We start from the raw sequence: 19688 nt of genomic DNA on the forward strand, positions 1-19688 counted from the left end.
ATTTCTTACTTGATTATATACAGCTACTCAGCTAACATGAAAACAACCATCATATTTCCTAGTTCCTCCGAAAAGGCCCACCCTCAAGAGGCTCTGATTGGTCAGCTAACATAATGTGCTGTGATTCATGGATCGGCATTGTCAGGAAGAGTGTCACGCCTCTACAAGCACACGCTTTTGCACTGTCAGTCAGAGTAGCTGTTAGCCTATCAGTTTGTGCCTGAATCAGACAAAACGAAAAGCACACAGCTGAACCTCACGCCTGCTCTCTAAAATAATCTGACAAGTGTCTTTCACATATATTCGAGTTATAAGCATGTGTAAGTAATATGAAACATTAACATATATTTTGTGAGTTCATTATCTGAGATGTCGTTTGACTGATAAATATGAATTTGTAGCTAAATTGTTAACGCTGCCAAACAGCATTTCCCATTGTTTACATTTCCCATACCGTTACCGCTAGACACTATGCATGTAATAGATCAATTTTAACAAATAAAAATACTTACAGGTTGTGGCTCACAATTCACAGCTACGTCTATTATGGTTAGAGGAGTTTTTAGCCGAATACAGCACTGAACTGGGAGAGATTCTAAAAGAGATGCTGTCCTTTGTCAAATGCTAGAGCTATATTTATTTTTATAGTTCTCTGGAACATAATTAAAATTAAACTGTAAGCACTTCTCTCTTTGTGGCGTGTCCTTTGGAAGCCCAAACACAGAAACAGAAGAAGCTCTGTGGAAATTGCAGCGTTTAGACGCCATTTTAGCTTTCTCTGCTATAACACTACAGCAACTCTGGCCACGACCCTTTCCTGTGCGGGGTGTATGTGTGTGGTGAATGCGCATAACCTGAAAAGCGTTTGTGATCTCACTAGCCCAGTGTATTTTTTTGTAGTCCCCAACTGTTAGCTGTAGGCTTTGCTAAGCTAACGTTGTAAAAGCCTATGTCTCCCTTTGCATTGAACTTTGAGTGCATTACATATAGATGTTGTTTATTTTCACACAGCTACATTACACATCAACTAAAGTTTCAAATTCGATACCGTAATGGTCCACCCCTTTCAAATAATGGTCATCATAGATTTTTACAATGACCTACACAAAATGGTTTAGTGGCTGTGTTTTTGTAAGTATATATACTAAAAAACCTGTCCGGTATACCGAGGACAAGAATCTTCTGATGACGTGTTACAACATCCTCCAATTGTCAAAGTATTTTTAAAAACCTTTTTAGAGACAACGTCATATGCCCTCTTCTGTTTTCATACATACATGACAATAAGTATGCAGTTTAATTCTCCCTTTAATATGTTACACTGAATGACAATGTAAAGTCATTTCAAATATACTTGCATGTATTCCTCATCCAAACAAAACCTGTTTTGTAAATGTACTTTGACTCCAACATGACAAAGGGACCTCTTAGCACCACAGAAGGTCTAAACAAACGTTCGAACATGAGGTATCAATGGCAAAACAAAACGACAATATCTTTATTTTAAATAAAGAGCAACCTCAAGCACTTGCTGCAGCATAATTCCGAAACACAAGCATGTTTCATAATGTTCCTATCATATTGATGATATAAATATCTTTTGACATTCATTCTTAATCAGCAATCCACATCTTGTGTAACAGATGCTGTATTAGGAGAGTTACACAACTGCAGTTACACAACTGCTTCAGCCAGTTAAGTAATTGATCTCCAATAATGAGCAGAAACATTATTTTAAAACCAGTGCACAAAATAAAGCAGATCCCTTTGTTTTAAAACCGACGCAAACAACAAAAACAAGTATGCAAACTTTGAAGAAACTAGACAAATGTCACTTTGGTCTAAAATAATCTTCCTTCTGGAATGCAGATCGCCATCAAACTTTTATATACACACACATTATACAACAGCTTTCCTCAGAAACACCTGGGCACCATGAAAACCAGTAGAGCACTGTGATCAAACTAAAAGATTTACCTCCACAATGTGTTGTGTGCAGTAAATCGTCATTGAAATTATTCAAACAAGCAAATGAAACCGCTTCACAATGATTTACACCAAAGTTCAAACCCTGCTTAAAGTCCATGTTTCCATGGGTAAGGCAAGTGTAAACAATTCCGCAAGGCTTTAGTACCCTGTACGTCTCTGTGTTACAAAATCAGTGGAATTAAGGCTCTGAAGAACTTGATAAGCACTGCAGTGTAGATGTAGACGGCTTCAATCTGAGAATCCAATGAAAAACGTTTCATTTGAAGTATGGATTTACTTCAAGCACCAGATCAGAGCAAACTATTTTGGGTCCAGAGAAGTTCCGAGAAAAAAAAAAAAAAAAAAAAATGTAGTTTAACATTGACAAACCACCTACACACAAAGAAAAACAACCCTATACACTGGCAAAACTAAAATGTTCAAGTTTTCCGAAAGAGTTTGTGAGCCCCTGTGAAAAAAAAAGCAATAAAACCAAGCGTGTAGGAGCTATTTGAGTCCATCGGTATTCAAAATATATTAAAAAACAATCTTCTTAGTTCTTTTAAAAATGGGCACCTAAAACAAGTGCTAAAAACCTGCAAGAGCTGCAGGGCTGTGTGAATGTGGAGAAAAAAAATATATACAAATCAGACCTGCTTGTACAGTCCACCATAAAGACGAACGGCATCTTCAAGTAAATTGACATCGAAACTGAGTCTTCTGATGACTTCATGACCATGTATAACCACACAACTGCTGCCAACTCAACATCTTTAACTGGGAGAGAGCGCAGAGCGTGTTCATATCCAGGGAGGCGTCTGACAGAGTGTTTCAGTGACTCTGGGTCTTCAGTAAATTCGGAATGCTGATTCACCACTGTCAGTCTTGCGCTATGGATTGCTGTGTGAGATCTCTCAGGTGAGTCATGGCCTTGTCGATGGTTGCTGTGGTTATCAAGCCGAAGTCGTGCATATTGATTAGATGGAGCAGGGCGTTTCGGCACAGATTCTTCTCCACCATGATGGTGCCATGCTGCTCCACGAACAACATACAGGCCTGATTCATTTGGTTGTCAGCTATGAATCTGCATGAAATAAAACAAGCAAATTACTGGCAGAAACGTGATCAACCTCTCAGAGATGATGAGCTCATATAACACGCAAGCTGATACAGGCAATGTATTTTCGATTTTACGAAAAACATGTCACGCCTGATTATAGGTCATGCCGGGTCAAAGTTGCATTGTTGCATGAATATTGAAGTTGAAAACAAGTCACACTTTAACTAAAATTCAGAAATGCTGTAAAATAAGTTACCAGCAGATCTAAATAATGTGCAGTTATAAAAATATGAATTTTAGTTCCCTTTTAAAGCATTTACATTTAAAAAAACTATTCTCGTAGCCGCAAAAACTTAGTGGTTAGCGTGCAGACATATGGTGCAGTAGAACGTCAAGGCGTCCTGAGTTTGAATCTCGACTCAAGGACATTTCCCAACCATACCCCCCTCTCTCTCTCCCACTTTGCTTCCTGTCTTATTACTGTCCTAATAAAGGTTAAAAGGGCAAAAATAAATCTTTAAAAATAAATAAATAAAATCAAATTCTTCCGAAAATAAATTGTGTTTTGATCTGCTTACGGCCCACTTGTTCTAAACCGTTTGAGAGTGGTTTTGTTTTTAGCACAAATTTTGAAGAATGTCAGAAACCAGCACTGACTTTCACAGTATTTTTTCTACCGACTATAGAAGTCAATGGCTACCGCTTTCAAACATTCTTCAAAAAGTAAGAAAGGAGTGATGGAAATTACAAAGTTCTGATAAAAATCCCTTAATTTGCAAAAGTTTTTATGCTTAAAAGAAAGTTAATCTGAATAATGGGAGATGGAAACAAATAAGTAGCCATGGGCTGGTGTTCTGTTGATTTATCCTACCTTGTCAGACTGTCCTACCTCCAATTCAAAAAGTAGGTAGCATATATTGATGACAGAATATGCCCCCCATTAGATTTAGCTAGCAGTGTAAATTTTAATGTGGAGTAGTGTGATATGAAGCTGTATTATCGCCATAACCTACCTAATCCATAACCCCAACCTCAGAACCATTCAAATACAGTGTTGGGAGCATAATCTGATGGGTAGGATAAAAAGTCAGGACAAGGGTATAAGACTCTGATGGCATGACAACCTTCAAAAAAAAAATATCTCTGTTTCACAGTTTTAGTAATCACTGCTCTAAATATATATTTTATTTTTTAATGTCTGGGTAAAAACAACAACTTTTTTCCCCATTGAACAATATATTTTATATTATGAAACATTTAAAATATTTTGGAGCAGTAGCTTTTGATGTGGAGAGTCCTTTTCTACTGGAGATACTGTTGCCCTAAAAAACTAAATAAAATGGCTGTAAAAAAAAACACAGTAAAATAAAGTTACATATGCCATAGGAACGGTATAACAGAATATTTTGGCGGTTTTGACTTTTCCAAACCGCAGTACACCTTGATAACGGTTATCCTCCCATGCCTAAAACAGTGAACAGCAGTGAACATTACACCCAATGACGAATCAGCAGTTTCCATTATGTTTGCCTTATTTACCGTTGGTTGCCAATACTACAGTCAGTCACTTTCAACTTGATAGAAGTGCACCTAATGTACATTTGTGATTAGTGCAACACATACAGTACACCGCATTTTGAAGATGAATATTTTTCTCCATTTCTCAGTGAATATAGGCAATGTATTTGTGTATTTAAACAAAACAGATTTATTAAACAAATAGATTTATTAAAATAATATTTTAGTCACCAAAATATTTTGAAATAGAAAGATAATACATTCAAAATCATGCAAAATATTGGAAAATAGCAAAATAGCATTGGAAAATTTGTAAATTTTGTCTTTAATATTTTTCTATAATATATAAATTTGGGTGTACTAGTTTTGGACTGTTACAATAAGTTATTTTGTTAGATAAGCTCCAGATTTGGCGTCAGTAATCTAATGTGCATGCATGAATACATTATTGTAAAGCTTCCTTTAGAAAATATTAATTTAAATGAGATTTGTGAGGGTGTACTCATATATGCGGAGCACTGTATATATGATGTTTTGCAAACTGAAAAGATTTTAATGTTAGGATGGAATCCCAGCTTCTGAGATGATTATAAAATTAAAGTATAAAGTAGAATTATTGATGAAAAAAATGGACACAAATGGCTGTAACATCTCTTGTGATTAAAAAAAACAAAAAAACAATGTGGACAATAAATAAAAATACATACCCATGTTTCATCACGAGCAGGTTCCACAGTTTCATGACCTCTTTCTCTCCCTCGTTGACGTCTGTGAACTCCTCAATTTGCTGATGGGCAGGAAAAAAAAAATCAATTAAGTGAAGGGACAAAAAAACTGAAGTATATATTTCATATTTAGGATGCGCTACAAATTAGCGTTGTCATGAGAATGAAATCTTCAATATGATAACCTGAAGTGCATCAATATTCATTACCATGAAGGAAAATGCCACTATTAGGAGCCAAAAATGTTTTGTATATTTAAAAAAAAGGTTAACTACATATCAATCTAGGGCACTTTTTGCAGTGTGTTTGTTTACATGAAGTTCACATTGATTTTGGCAGTCAAAACAAGAGTGACAAGTGAACTATGGGTAATGAAAGTTACAAGTAACAGAACAAATGAATCCAATAAAGCTGAAGAAATATGAAAAGTATCAGGAGGTACAGTATATTACATTGCTGTTACTTTAAAAACCAATGCACAGCTCCAGTATACTGATGCACGTCATCTTGGACATGTGTGATGAGATGATGTGTAGGAAGTCAATTGAGTGTTTACATAACGGTTGAGACATTTTTGCATGCTCTTTCACTTTATTTGACAATTTTAGCTCAGATTGACAACTATTCGCAGAAAGGGAATAGTAAGCTAATTTCCATATGCTACATTCTCAAGCTGACATTATACCGATCATTATCGCTACTGTAAAAAACAAATCAAACAGTTTAAAATATTTCAGTATCAGTATGCGTCATAAAACCAATATTTTACGCCCTCCTCAGAAGTGATATGCTTTCAGTGACGCCAAGGCCCAATCCCAATTCTATTTTTGTACCTCTACCCCTTCCCCTTGAAATAGAGTGTGAAGTGGAAAAGCTTCAAAACATACCCTTAAGAAATGGGACAGCCCTACAACCACTAGCACACGTCATTGCGATCTTGTACTACATACGAGATCGATAATCGTGACTTGCAGTTATTCCAGTTTTTTTTTTTTTTTTCAATATTTATCTTCAGGAAATAAAAGACGACAACGATATATTGTCATAACGATATAATGTGACAATAAGATCGGTACTGTACTGTGTATTTACACCGTGGCCATGTAAACACACAAAAACAACATTAACGTTATACCAGACACTGCTAAGGGGTAGAATCAGGATTGGGCCCAAGTCTCCCACACACACACAAACAGTCTCAGCACACCATCTGCCATCTAAAGTGGTAAGGATCTTAGGACTGCTTCCTCACCATAGCAGTCTTCTCCCTGAGCCAATCTGGGTCCCTCTCGTCCTCACTGTCCACTTCCATTTCCTGTGGTCGAAGTGGCGTGCAGCTGTCACTGTGGAAGTACAGGCGGTTGTGGCCACTGATGTACGTCCGCTGCTGCTCCTGCTCTCCATCCTCTGGCTCCAGGAACTCCGAGAGGCTGGGCTTTGAGCGCTTAGGCCTGAGGAAACCACAATACTCCATTTAATCACACTCATTATTAATAAAATAACAACAACATTTGGAGTAAACAAAATTAACATTTATAAAATGTAACAAAAGACTTTGACTTTTATTTATAGAACCCACAATACAAAATTATGAGAGAGAACAACTGTATTACAATTATTTATGAAGGATCAGACTACAGCAACAGTTGCTCAAACTTCAGCCTGAGCAGGAATAAAATAACAACTGAAAAATAAATAGACATTTTTAAAAACCAACAACAGAAAGAGAACTTATGTTCCTTTTTACAGGATGCGATATAAGTCACAAAGGAATTTGTTTGCAAAGTTTTTGGCTCAAAATATCATTTATGATGTACAAGATCAGTGCTGATGTGGCGTACAGAGTGTGCATACCACAGCTATGTTTCCATCCAAAAAGGCAAATTTACTATGTGCAAAACTGGAATAATCGCATAAAAGATGTGCGAATAAAGCAGTGTTCCATTCAAGGACTCAATAGGAACAAAATTGTCACTTCCTGATTAACTGGCGTCTAATATCAAAAGTAAAAGCAGAATTTGCTGCAGTAGGAGAAGCTGCGTGAATCTTTTCCTTACTTAATAAATGACTAGCGCCTCAAAAGACTGACACATATGCTGACATGCAATGAATGCGTAGCGGCGTTTGAAGGCATGAGACATGGAGCACAGACAGTTCTGGAGGTAATAAATAATATAATAACACTAATACTGAAATGGTTATGGCGTTTTAGGATGACTAAAACAACAATTCAGATGTTTTACAATGTTCTCGGCCTGCTGGTTTGTTCATTCACAGACATATTTATCATCACATGATCTCTTAACGCGCATACTGAAATTTGTTTGGTAAAAATGTTTCCATCGTAGTTCATGCGCATCTTTTCTTATCGAATAAAACATGGATAAAAAAACAAGACAGAATTATCGTAGAATGCAGCTCATCCTGTCATTTTCATAATGCATTCTTATATTGTAATCATAATTATTATATAATATAAAGCAGCAGTTTAGCACTGATGCAGTATTCATTTTCTATGAACTCTTTGAGTTGCATACATATAAAACAACTAACTAGGTAATGTGGAGATGATTTAATTCTGTGAACGACCTTTTCTGATCAACTATGATGTGAAATAAATAAAAATAAACATGCACGCCATAAACAACAGAAATGAACATGCAACATCTAACAATGAAAACCATGCAGCAGTTTTTTCTCTTAACTTCTACATACTTTCAGTCTTTCCATTTTCAAACCATACACACCTGCAGACAAGAATCTGTGTAACTGGAGTCCTCTTCACTGGACCATTACGGCTGAAGGCAAAGCCAGGCTGGCAGAGGATGTCCTGAGGGTTGCCCACGTAAGACCCGTCATAGCATTCATTGATTGACACATCTATCCTGGCTCCTTTAGAATGAGGCTGGGTGAGATGACAAATACTAGGCATGTCATTCAACCCAGACCAAATACAAACTGTTCATAGAATGATTTCTAAACAAGGTGTAGACACTGCAATGATTAGGACTGATCTGGTGACACTTCTCTCACCGAATAGCTGAAGATGAAGCGGCTGTGCGAGAGCTTGAGGTGCTTGAGGAGGCTGTAGAGCTTACGGCAGTTCAGCGTGCACCAGGGACAGTGCAGGTCATCTCTGGCCTCTGTCTGCTGCCGTGTGTTATTGTTATACAGGAACTGATACGCAAAAAAGAAAAAGACACAACAGACAGTAAACACTCAGCAGACGCCAATATAAAACCAACGACAGATCAGGAGTTATGGACTGCTGCAGAAAAACAACAAGAATCTCCACAGCCTTTCGTTAGTCAATTTAAAGACCTGGGTGTCAGATAAGATATGTATTGTGTACACGGTCTCGATTAAAATGGTAATGGTAAATTTATAGATGCTCACTACTCACCTGATAATAAACACGTAGTTTCTGACAAGGTTCAATGTGAGTTTGTTCTCTTCTTACTGGTAGATCAGTGCCAACAGAGTCATTAACTGCTGCAACAAATTGTCAGAAATTCTCTTCAGTCAAGTATTGCACATAAATATCCTCAAATGTTTTATATCTGAATGCTTTAAAATGATCTTACCTACAGCCTGTGGTGGCTTTACATTACTAGTTTTACTGCTGTCTACTGTGCTGGCCTCAGAATTGCGTGTGGCCAGCGGTTTAGCCACCGGTGCTGTCGCTTTGTCCGCTGTGTCATTAGTCCATCGCAAAGTGAACTGCAGTGTTGGTCCCTGAGAAAAGGTCTCAAAGGGGGGAACCCACTGAAACACAAAAAAAATACAAGCATTTTCTCATGACGTCTCTCCAACACCCACGCATATATTACTGAATCACTCTGCCTGCACCTCACCTTCTCATCTAATATTGTTTCCCAAGTTGCCCTTTTCTTGCCTACAGGGCTCTCCTCTATCTCCTGCATGGAGACTTCATATTCACCATCCAAAAGCTGGAGGCGTCTGGAATGCAAAACAAAGGCTTTAAGGGATGAAAATGCTGTTATTTACTCATCCTCTACTTGTTCCAAACCTGTTTGATCCTCGTTCTTCTGTTAAACACAAATGAAGACATTTTGAAGAAAGCTGAAATGCTGTAGTATTTGTTTTTCCTACTATGGAAGTCAGGATTTCAGCTTCCTCAAAAACATCTTCGGTGTTCAACAGAAGTCACTCAAGAGGTTGTCGGACAATTTGATATCGGTTTAGTAATAGATCATTACCAGCTATTACGTACTGACGTCATTTATCTCCTATGCATGATGTTGCAGGCTAGAGAGAGTAAATAAAACCCTCCTACTACTTAAAAGGTAGATAATTATGCACAGTTAAACTGCTTGTGAGTTTGGAAAGTATTTCATTGACACTGAAGAAGGTACAGCACAAGCGGCTGTTTCACTACAAGGGAGAAATGCTGTAAAAATCCATCTCTGCCTCTCTCTCTCACTTTGGACATTTGTCCAGCTGGTGTGTTCTCCTCTCCTCTTGGCTGTTTAAGCGATCCTTGTGGATCCTGACACGAGCATGCCTGAGGTGCGTGTTTTCTCCACTGTGTCTATTATGGAATACCTGTGATAACCGCGTATTATGCGCATATAGACTGTAACCACGGATGTTCTTCCACCGTCACTCATTGATAAACAGCGCTTTCATTTCTAAAGCCAAGCGCAGCCCTTTCTGTTGAGCGGATGAACACAATGATCAATCATAGGGGTGCAAGACCTCGCTTGACAGCGCTCAAAAAGCAAGCGGGATAGTATTTACATTCGTTTATTTGCTATAAATGCTCATGCTGTTTTCTGTACATGTATTAGAGTTTTGTTTGATACATTCAAAAGAGTGTTTTCTTTGAGCAGGTCAAATTAAAGGTACAGTTCATATTTATTACTGCTTGTATTAAAGGACACAATTGTTTTACAAATATTAATATATTTATATATTTTAATAAAAAAATTATTGTGTTGTGAAGAAAAAATCTAACTATGTATGAAAAGCATCATCAATGCACCGAGATATCGAACTGAACCGAATCAATGGCATAATAATCGTAACCGAACTGTGAGACCAGTGTAGGTTCACACCCCTAAAACTTTCCCATTATAACAAACACGGACAGCAAATAAGCAAAACAAAGCAATGTTTTTTTGGTTGTTGTAAGAATGATTACCTATTTTTATCAAAAACAGTCATTTGTGCCACAAATGTAGTTTCTCCATCATCCTGATGAGAGCAGTATCTCTTCTTCCTGTTAGACAGCTCTTCGATAACATCTGAGAGAAAAACAGTTGTTGTTTTTGTAAAAAGGCTTTAGTAAAACGTGAATCTCATTTTGAGGTAGAAGATTATCAGAAGCTTGAAAGTCAGAAAAGCTGAAGCTCATACTGGTATCTCTGGTGGTCATGCCATTGTGCTCTCTTCCCCATGGACGAGACGCTCTGAACAGAAGGGAGTAGGACTTCACCGTGTTGCTGTTAACAGGCTCAAACTCGTGGCTAGGCACTATCAGAGTGGGAAAACCTCCCAGCTTGGTTGGACTGATGTCTGGGTTCAGAGGAACCTGCTTTTTACCCGTTGGCACTTGCTTCACTGGACAAGTAACATCCTATAACAGAATGAAAAAACAGCACATTTTTAGTGGCTTTTAGAATACGAGATTGTAGTTACAAAAAGCTAATTCAATGTTTACATAATTCAAATGTTTCTGTCTTTGTGACCTTATTTAAACCTGATATTAAGAGATTTAGATACAATTGAATGAGTGTTTGAGAAAACAGGCTTTTGTTCCAATTTGACATCAAGCGCCCTGTGAAAGGGACTTGGGCAAAAGTATACGTTTCAATCAAACCGCATTTGTGTGCAATATGTGAATTGAAATTATATTTATTTACAGATGTATAGTATTTCACAGTTCTCCAGCGAGCTATCATGAACGTTCTGAGACTTCCTGTGCAACGTGAGCAACAAACAGGGCCCTGTCAATCGAGCTTGTTATCATAGTTGGATATTAAATAATAAAAATATGCAAAATTTCAATTAACTTACTTCTGCCCATTTTAATGACATTTCATTGCGTGGCTAGCAGAATAAAGGACCTAATGCAGAGATTCTCAACCGGTGGGCTGTGACCCACTAGCGATCGTGCAGGTGGTTCGCAAAATAGCTCAAAATTACTTTCATTTTATTCTATAATGGTTTGATTTCATTATTCATATATTATATTAGAATTATCAAAGTATGGGTTTTCGTTTTCTGTGAATGATTACTTGCAAAAGTAAAAAACTTGAAGGTGGCTTAAAACTCCTGTCCGCTGCACGCCAACTAGGGCTGCATTCTCAATTGTATAAAGCAAACAGTCACGCTAATGTAAAGGTTAAGATGATTAGAGAGGGTAATAATAATCAGCTTGTGCATTCCTCACGTCTGTGACTTGTACAGTACCACACAGGTAAGTCTGTTGATTCACAAACTAGGCGTGCCCTCTGTGTATTTTTGTGTGAACACTTTAACATATCACCATAGTTGTCTAAATTATCATCCTATGGGTGTTTTATAATGGATGCGCACCCATACAGGAGAATCTAGTGAGGCTCAGTGGCATTTCTGTGGTATACAGCTGTTCATGGTTCCTGTCAGCGTACTCCAATAACACCCAGCTGCAAACCTAACCTACTTCAGATCAATGTTGTTCAATAGATTTAGAGCAGGGGTTTGAAGGGCCAAAAACCAAACTAGACTGAGGATAGTGGGCCGAAGGTAAATATAGCTGCCATGGGTACTTTCTAATTTATTTAACAATATTTTTAAATAACTAGAAAACATTGCTTTGAATTGACTAATAAACTAATTATTTTTATGATGAACTTGTTACAGTAAAAACATTTATAACTATATAAATATAAAATCTCATTTATAACAAAATTTAGTTACGCTAGTCAAGCTGCACCTGATTTTGCCTCGATTTGCTCGCAGATGTCTTCTGCAGTGTCCTCTATCTGTCGAGTGGCAGTATTTACATTTTTACACAGTATTTATTTACGCATTTACACTTAACATTTAAATGAAACACTTAATTTGTCTTTTTTGTAGCTCAGCAATAAAACAAACAAAAAAAGATTATTTTAAACTAGAAACCCTGCCCATCATTTGTACACCTTTCTCAGATGGGATGGTGGGCCAAATCGAAGGTTACAACGGGACAAGTCTGATTTAGAGTGTTTTAACATTTCTTAATGGATATGAATAGTAGATATTCAATCAGTCCAGATTCTGCCTGTAGTACTGTCAGGTTCACTTATTTAAGAACAAGCAATGAAATTGTAAAGAATGACTTCAGGAATCAGGAATTCAGGACGTTTAAATCTGTGCATGTTAAAAAATATATAGAGATTATAATAATAGAATTTTTTGTTTTTGTAATGGAGCTTATAGACTAGAGAATATTAGTAGAAGGTAAAACAAATGTTTTTATGCTAACAAAGAAAGGTCAAAAATAAGCATTTTCTCCAGACAAACAGTGACAGATGGGCCTTCAAAAGTTGATTGGAGAAGAAGCTGGGCCCCCGAATTGAAAATGTCTGAGAACCCCTGACCTTATAAACATGTGGATATACAGTATTTTCTTTCAGATCAAGAAAACGCTTACTCTATTTGTTTATTTTTACATTTTTCTTCTTTTTTGACTCTTTCAATTTGACATTTTTGTCAAAGGCTTGTTTACATTTGTACTTTTGTCATGGTGCACTACTAAATGTGAAAACTGATAGTTAAAATGAAATACAGTAACATAATTTTTATACTGAAAATCAGTTAAGTATTAATCAATATAAATATAGGTCATAAGTGACAACCCAATGCACACTTTTTCCTTCAGAAAAAAAAAATTCCCCAAAATTTCCTGATGACTCATGCTGCACTATGCTGATTTTTGCTAATGCTCCAAACACACAGACTTGTAAATACAAGCAGAACCATGTCTTCATTAACGTGTAAGCTAGCAATCGGATTAAAAATTAACTTTCATTAGAGCAGATAGTCACAGATACAGCTTCAAGAGACGGATAAGAGTTTTTTTCCAGGTTGGCAAAGCTTGTTTTTGTTAGTGCACAGGGTCAATGTAGCAGTTATTTTAATGCTGCATTATAAAGTATTACCTTTCTTTTCTTGTGGCAGAGCTTGACGAGTAGCACTTCTACAGACACAGAGTTTTCTTCATTCTCTGAGTTCTGCAATTGCTTCTCTGATAAAGTGAACAACAAATCACAATCAATGCATGGACAGGAATACTATGTTTGTGCACTCAGAAACTTAATTTGAGCTCACCAGTTTTATGGAAGAATCCAGTGAAAGTGAGTTGCAGGTTTGATGCCACACTGCACAGCAAAAAGACTGCAGTTAAAACTTTTGTATGCATTGAGAAAGTAAGCAAACAAAATAAATCTGAACCAAAAACAGCTTACCTGTGAGATTCTGGATCCACTTTTGACTTCTCCACTTTAAACAGCAGATCATTCAAACTGAAGCTCTTTCTAAAACAGCAGATGCCAGCAAACATTCGGTTATTTTGTTTCGTTCTTTGATATGCAACTTATCTTACAGCAACTGAAGAACATCAAACAGCTGCAGTGCATTTGTCAACATGCAAATTGTCACACATTTGTCAGGCCTGCATAAGGAAATGGAAGGTGTGGCCTTTTGACAAACAAAGAGATTAAGATTCGCATGCAATCATTTTACCTTTTTGAATTTGTTCTCGAGTTTCTGTGGGACATATATGTAAGAGATCGGTGCAGGAAAATTGGCTGATGGGACAGAAAAAAATGAAACAAACAACCAGTTATTGTGGCAGGAAAGTCCAAGTTTTTCACCTTATTGAGTCAATGAGCAATTCCAGCGTTATGGATGTGACATTTGCAGTAAAACTAAACGCATAAATTCACAGAGAAAGTATATGTTAACATTGTATTGAAATATCTGTTTATATATACAAAACAACTAAGCACAGAGTTATGGGATCAAAAAAATATCAATCTGTAAACATTTTTTATATTTTAAATTAGGAAAATAAACCTGGGTTATGGATGTGACCAAAAAAGTTGCGAGTTTACAGTACAACATACTTTGTAGAAATTCTGTGAATTAAACTGCACAACCCAAAAGACATAATGCTAATGAAAAAAGAAAAAGAGTCAGTTCACTATAGAACAAACATGATTGATTTTATTTTACTTGACATTTTTGCATTGATAAGGAACAAGCTTCGTAATGGATGTGACGTCTCTCTGTTTTGGATGTGACAGATGTGAAATTGCCACTTGTGTGACTTAGGTAAAATCAAATATAATAGTTTGAAAACACTGCCAGAAACATTTTTGAGTATTTTTACAGTACTGTAAAGATCAAGCCTACACAAGAAAAAACCTAGCAAGGGTTTTTCATGGCAAGGTTGACATTTGTATGGAATTGCTCCATTATAAACAATGAAAATGACATATTATCTTTGATTATAGCCTACTTACAGTTATGAGATTCCTTGTGCGAAGAAATCTGTATATTTGAGTTGGTTCTGTAAACAGAAGAGAAGAAGAATCACAATGACGTTGACAGATGCAGATTCATAGAAAGTATGTTTATGTCAAAATATATATATCAATTTATATGAACAAAATTAGCATTAATGTTATATAACCTTTGCAAATCAATTATTGGCCACAGTTTAGCAAGACAACATGTCTTAGCCAGTGTAAAAAATAAAAAGTACAGCATAGTTTTTCAAAGGTTTTGGGTTATTGATGCTTGTTGATATGCTTTTTTTGTGTAACAACACCTCCTCCAATGACATTTTAAAATAATTAAACGCATAAAAGCACGTGCCATCTCTTGCACGTGTCTAATTTTCATAAAGGATGTGGCCTACACAACCATCCAAAAAATTATATCCCTCAATTTTGACTAAATCCATAACCTGACAGTTAAAACTGTCGTCAAAAGTAACATTTAAGCATTTAACAAACTACTAAACGCAATTTGCCGGTTAGTATTGTTATTGTTAAGCGAGGAGTGTGTGTATTCATACAACTGTATACGCTTAAGTGTGCTAGAAAAACAGCATTTTTTATGTTTTCGAAGCGAACAGGGGGTAAAAAGTTAAAAATCCCGAGCTACTTACTCTCGAACGCCTCCAGGAAGAGTTGGTGGTCGGCTTGGATCTGCTCCATCTTGAGTCGCTTGACTGAAGTCATCACAACACCGGACGATGCGTGCGCTCCTCCATTAGCGGCTTTACTCGCGCTGTTGCCATAAAAACCATTCCCACCCGATCCGTGCTTTTGTGGAGCCATCCTAAAATAGCGTTCGCGGGGTCGAACGAGACGTTTGAAACGGAAGCCCAGCGGATTCAGCCGAGTCCTGAGCCCAAACAAAGGGAGAGCAGCCGAGACCGGTTCGCCCCCTCAACAAAGTAACAGTTAACATCCACGAGCAGTTCAGGCTGCTTTGCAGACCGGATGGAATTGGCGACACCACAAATACACGTAGACAAGTAGGAAAAACAGCGTAACAACGTCCCAGAAACGATCGCCTAGTGAACTCTTATCGGATCGTGTGTAATTTGGATTCCACGCGACGGACTACAAAACAACCCCGGCAGAAAGTACGCTTCAGTATATGCGATTCACTACTGTTTCGCTACCAGAAAACTGCCGCTCTATGCTGTATATAAGATAAAATGTTACAAGTAAACCCAGAAGCCCCTAAGGGAAACAGCCTGAAGTCGAAAGTGCTGTGAATATTACCCGCCCTCCTTCTTGAATGCATTGCACACAGCTGATAAAAGCTCGAGTTTGAACATTACAGTCAAGTTTGGTAGAGAGTGTGCTCTGTGCTCGCCGCTGCCTTCCGTTTCGCTTATTATGTTTTCGCGGGAAATTCGTTTTTTTTCAGAGCAGGAAATTTGCTGATGATGATGTCAAGATATTCAGTAATTTCTGAAATTCAGTACATTTTACCACTCATGATATTGTTGTCGTGGGCACTTCAAAGTACAGTGAATAGTTATTTATTATTTTAACTATTATAAAGATAATTTCATAATGGTGATTTTCATTGGCCCATGAACATTTCTTTGTTGTCAAACTATTTCATATCTGTAACAAGCAGTGGTGTAAAGTAACAAATTACAAATACTCAAACTACTGTAATTAAGTAGTTATTCTCAGAAATTCTACTTTACTAAGTTAGTTAATAAAATGTGTACTTTTATTTTCCCTTGAGTACATTTTTACTGCATCAATCCTTTTACTCCACTACTTTCCTTCAACCTGCAGTCACAATTTTTTCCTATCTATGGGGATTAGAAAAATCAGTCCTGTGATTTCTGTCCAATCAAATCGCACATAGAAGTAAAGAGGCAAATCGCATCATATTGAACTACCTCAAGACATGGGCGATTTATAAAGGCAGCAAACTGTTTAGAAGCAATAAAAGTGTCCAAGAAGATGTCCAAAATCTTTCACACATTGACCCAGAGAATGTTTAGATGCATGTCACTGATGAGAAGATGACGAATGATTGCTGTATGATGACCAAAATGGCATTAAACACTCAGCAGGCACAAGATGTCAACTTGATGTCAGATTGACGTTTGTACGCAGCGTTGTGGGGACGTTGCATTTTCTTTTGAAAAGACAATCAGGTTAACATCAGAACCCAACATCAGGCCCATGTCAATGTCCAACCTAAAACCAACCAAATATCAACGTCTAATGATGTTACAGCTTGACGTTATATGGATGTTACCATGGTGACGTCTATCAGACATTGGATTTTGGTTGCCATATCTGACGAATAGGCGGTTCATTCCGCTGTGGCAACCCCAGATTAATAAAGGGACTAAGCCGAAAAGAAAGAAAGAAGAAATATCTGACGAATAAATGTCAATATTTGACATTACTCTGATATTGCTTTAAGATGTGGCTCGACGTTGGATTTTGGTCACTTTCCAACACAACCCAAAATCAACCAATTGTCCTTAGTCACCGGCTAGACATTGAATTTTGGCCACCTGACATCACAACCTAAATCTAACCTAATATTAACGTCTTATGAAATTGTGTGCCTCCTGGGCAATAACTAAATGCACTACAGAATGTTCTGTTTTCACACATCCACAAATTACATTTAAATGCATCAGCTTTTCACCGTGTAATACTCACTACTCACTACTCTTGAGTACTTTTGAAAGGTCTACTTTTTACTCATACTTTGAGTAATATTTACAAAAGATACCCAGTACTCTACATTTTTAGGCAAGTAAAGGTACTTTTACATGAGTATGATTTTTCAGTACTCTTTCCACCAATCATAACTTGATGTTATAACAGCTATCATAACATTATTATATAACAATATGTGGAACTTTTTGGGCTCTCAGAAGCTATGTAAATTTAAAATGTAAAACAGGAAATACGTCAGGACCATTGTTATTGTTTACATCCCTCAAAATGGTCTATAGAGTGCAGTTGTGTTGACAGACTGTAAAAAAGGGTTGTTCATCACTGCTCATTGTTCTTGTGGAAAAAGGTCAGACAAACATCTGTATTGTTTCTTTCATTTATTTCAAATGTTTAGATTCATAGGCCACGTTATGTGTAAGAATTTATGTGAAATTATGTGAAATTGTTAATTGGTGTTTAATAAGTCAGTAAAATAAATAGTCGTAACTAATAACAAAAAGAAATGCTATTTTATAACATTTGTAACAACTTCTGTAACGAATGTATCTATTTCTCATTGTTAATGCATTAACCTACTATGGGATCTCATTGTAAACAGATACTATACTGTATTTTATCATCTTTGTTTTGTGGGTGATGCGGTGGCGCTGTAGGTAATCCTGTCGCCTCAAAGCAAGAAGGTCGCTGGTTTGAGCCTGGACTTAGTTGTCATTTCTGTGTGAAGTTTGCATGTTTTCCCTGTGTTGGCGTGGGTTTCCTCCGCCTGTGCTCCAGTTTCCCCCACAGTCCACAGACATGCAGTAAAAAGACTCCAAAAACAAAACAAAAAAACTCTTTGGGTCATTTTAAATCTTTTAGTTGAGTAATTTAGCAAGAGGTTTTACTCATTTTAAAACATAATAAAGTATTGTATGATCCTTTATTATCTTATATAAATTGTCACATTTCTAGCCTATGTAAATTTCAACTACCAATGACACCTTTTTTAGCTCTAACATTTGAACTTTTAATCAAATAAAGAGTGAGTCCGCTCTCTCTTTTTAAGTGGACAATATGAACGATAACGTTATATTTTTTGTAAAGCAATTTCACATCCGGAAACTCGCGGGTCTGACGTACCGGATGTGTCTAATTTTGTAGAAAACAGAATAGGACCAGGATTATAATATTGCTTCTATGATATGCATGAAGTGCAGCCGTGAACGCAAACGGGGATAGAATTGCCAAAACAATTATTAAGAAATCATTTGTTAGTATGGCTTACGTTACGGTAAATAACGTTATTTCCGCCCTGGTGGCCAATAGGCGCGGTGGCCAAGTGGTAAGGCGTCGGTCTCGTAAACCGAAGATCGCGGGTTCGAACCCCGTCCGTGCCTTGATCTGGAATACAATGGTAATTTTGCACGTAACTTGTATGAAACACAAACATGTCACATACATTTCTATTTTCAATATATTACGCTGTCGTTTCAGCACAAGTAGGACTCAGAAAGGTTTAAACCATGAACCATGAGTAAAACAAATGACACCAAATCTATGGTTTTTATTTTATTAAATATCTGTGGTATTAGATGGATCTTGGTACTGTAGAAACGTAAAAAGATCTGGACTGAATACATTATGTATCCTTTTGTGCGATAATTTATCCATATAAAACTACAAACACTAATTCAAAAGTGTATTGCTTATGAAGCCAGTATGTCTGATGCTTTTTAATAATAACAAAGACTAAGGTAAAAAATAGGGTTTTAGTTTTGTTTCTGAAAAGAGCTAAATTCCTTCATTGTAGTTTAATTTGGAAAAATGCAAGAAGAATAATGTAAGAATGTAAATTGGTGTCTGAGTATCTGTGTAGCCTAATGCATGTATTATTATGCATTTATCCACAAGATGACGCTAGCTCTCCAACTAAATGGCCATGCAATATCCCTATGGCAAGCTGATTTAGACTTCACTCACCTTAACCCTCAGACTTTAGGGCTGTTTGCACCAATTATCATAGGTATAATAATGATTACCATATAGTTTTAAAAATGAAATGTCTGCATATGACTCAAGTTATAAGTCAAGTCTTTTCGATTGATCTAATACAATCTAAGGAACAGTGGAGTCCAAATATACAACAGAGAAACTTTCAGAATATTTTTTTATTATTGTTATTGCCAGCAGATGAATGATAAAATATCAGAA

At 36.8% G+C, this 19688-nt stretch overlaps 1 protein-coding gene and 1 non-coding gene across 3 annotated transcripts; one reads left to right on the forward strand and one right to left on the reverse strand.

The window, feature by feature from the left end:
- Positions 1-1470: 1470 nt before the first annotated feature.
- Positions 1471-16116, reverse strand: suz12a (SUZ12 polycomb repressive complex 2 subunit a). 2 transcript variants are annotated; one of them, XM_056453850.1, is made up of 16 exons: positions 15434-16116; positions 14784-14830; positions 14002-14066; positions 13725-13793; positions 13588-13637; positions 13419-13504; positions 10651-10870; positions 10436-10538; positions 9126-9231; positions 8856-9036; positions 8675-8760; positions 8305-8448; positions 8019-8176; positions 6524-6722; positions 5254-5333; positions 1471-3052 (listed from the first exon to the last, which is right to left on the reverse strand). In XM_056453850.1, exons 1-16 carry the CDS (start codon positions 15603-15605, stop codon positions 2848-2850), a joined length of 1971 nt encoding a protein of 656 aa, XP_056309825.1. In that variant the 5' UTR covers positions 15606-16116; the 3' UTR covers positions 1471-2847. The 2 variants fall into 2 exon arrangements, with proteins under 2 accessions (XP_056309825.1, XP_056309824.1); XM_056453849.1 differs by having other exon boundaries at positions 8675-8763; positions 15434-16115.
- A 2686-nt stretch (positions 16117-18802) lies between these two features.
- trnat-cgu (transfer RNA threonine (anticodon CGU)) lies at positions 18803-18874 on the forward strand. The gene has a single exon. It is a non-coding gene; the product is annotated as a tRNA-Thr (tRNA).
- Positions 18875-19688: the final 814 nt, after the last annotated feature.

Source organism: Danio aesculapii, chromosome 3 (assembly GCF_903798145.1).
Source record: "Danio aesculapii chromosome 3, fDanAes4.1, whole genome shotgun sequence".
NCBI lineage: Eukaryota > Metazoa > Chordata > Actinopteri > Cypriniformes > Danionidae > Danio > Danio aesculapii.

Excerpts from the sequence above, each read along its gene's own strand:
- suz12a (XM_056453849.1), bottom strand. The coding sequence starts at position 15,605 with ATGGCTCCACAAAAGCACGGATCGGGTGGGAATGGTTTTTATGGCAAC. Across the intron at positions 13,505-13,587 it reads TGGATTCTTCCATAAAACTG|AGAAGCAATTGCAGAACTCA; the intron begins GTGAGCTCAAAT and ends TCACTTTATCAG. Across the intron at positions 8,764-8,855 it reads AAAGCCACCACAGGCTGTAG|CAGTTAATGACTCTGTTGGC; the intron begins GTAAGATCATTT and ends AATTTGTTGCAG.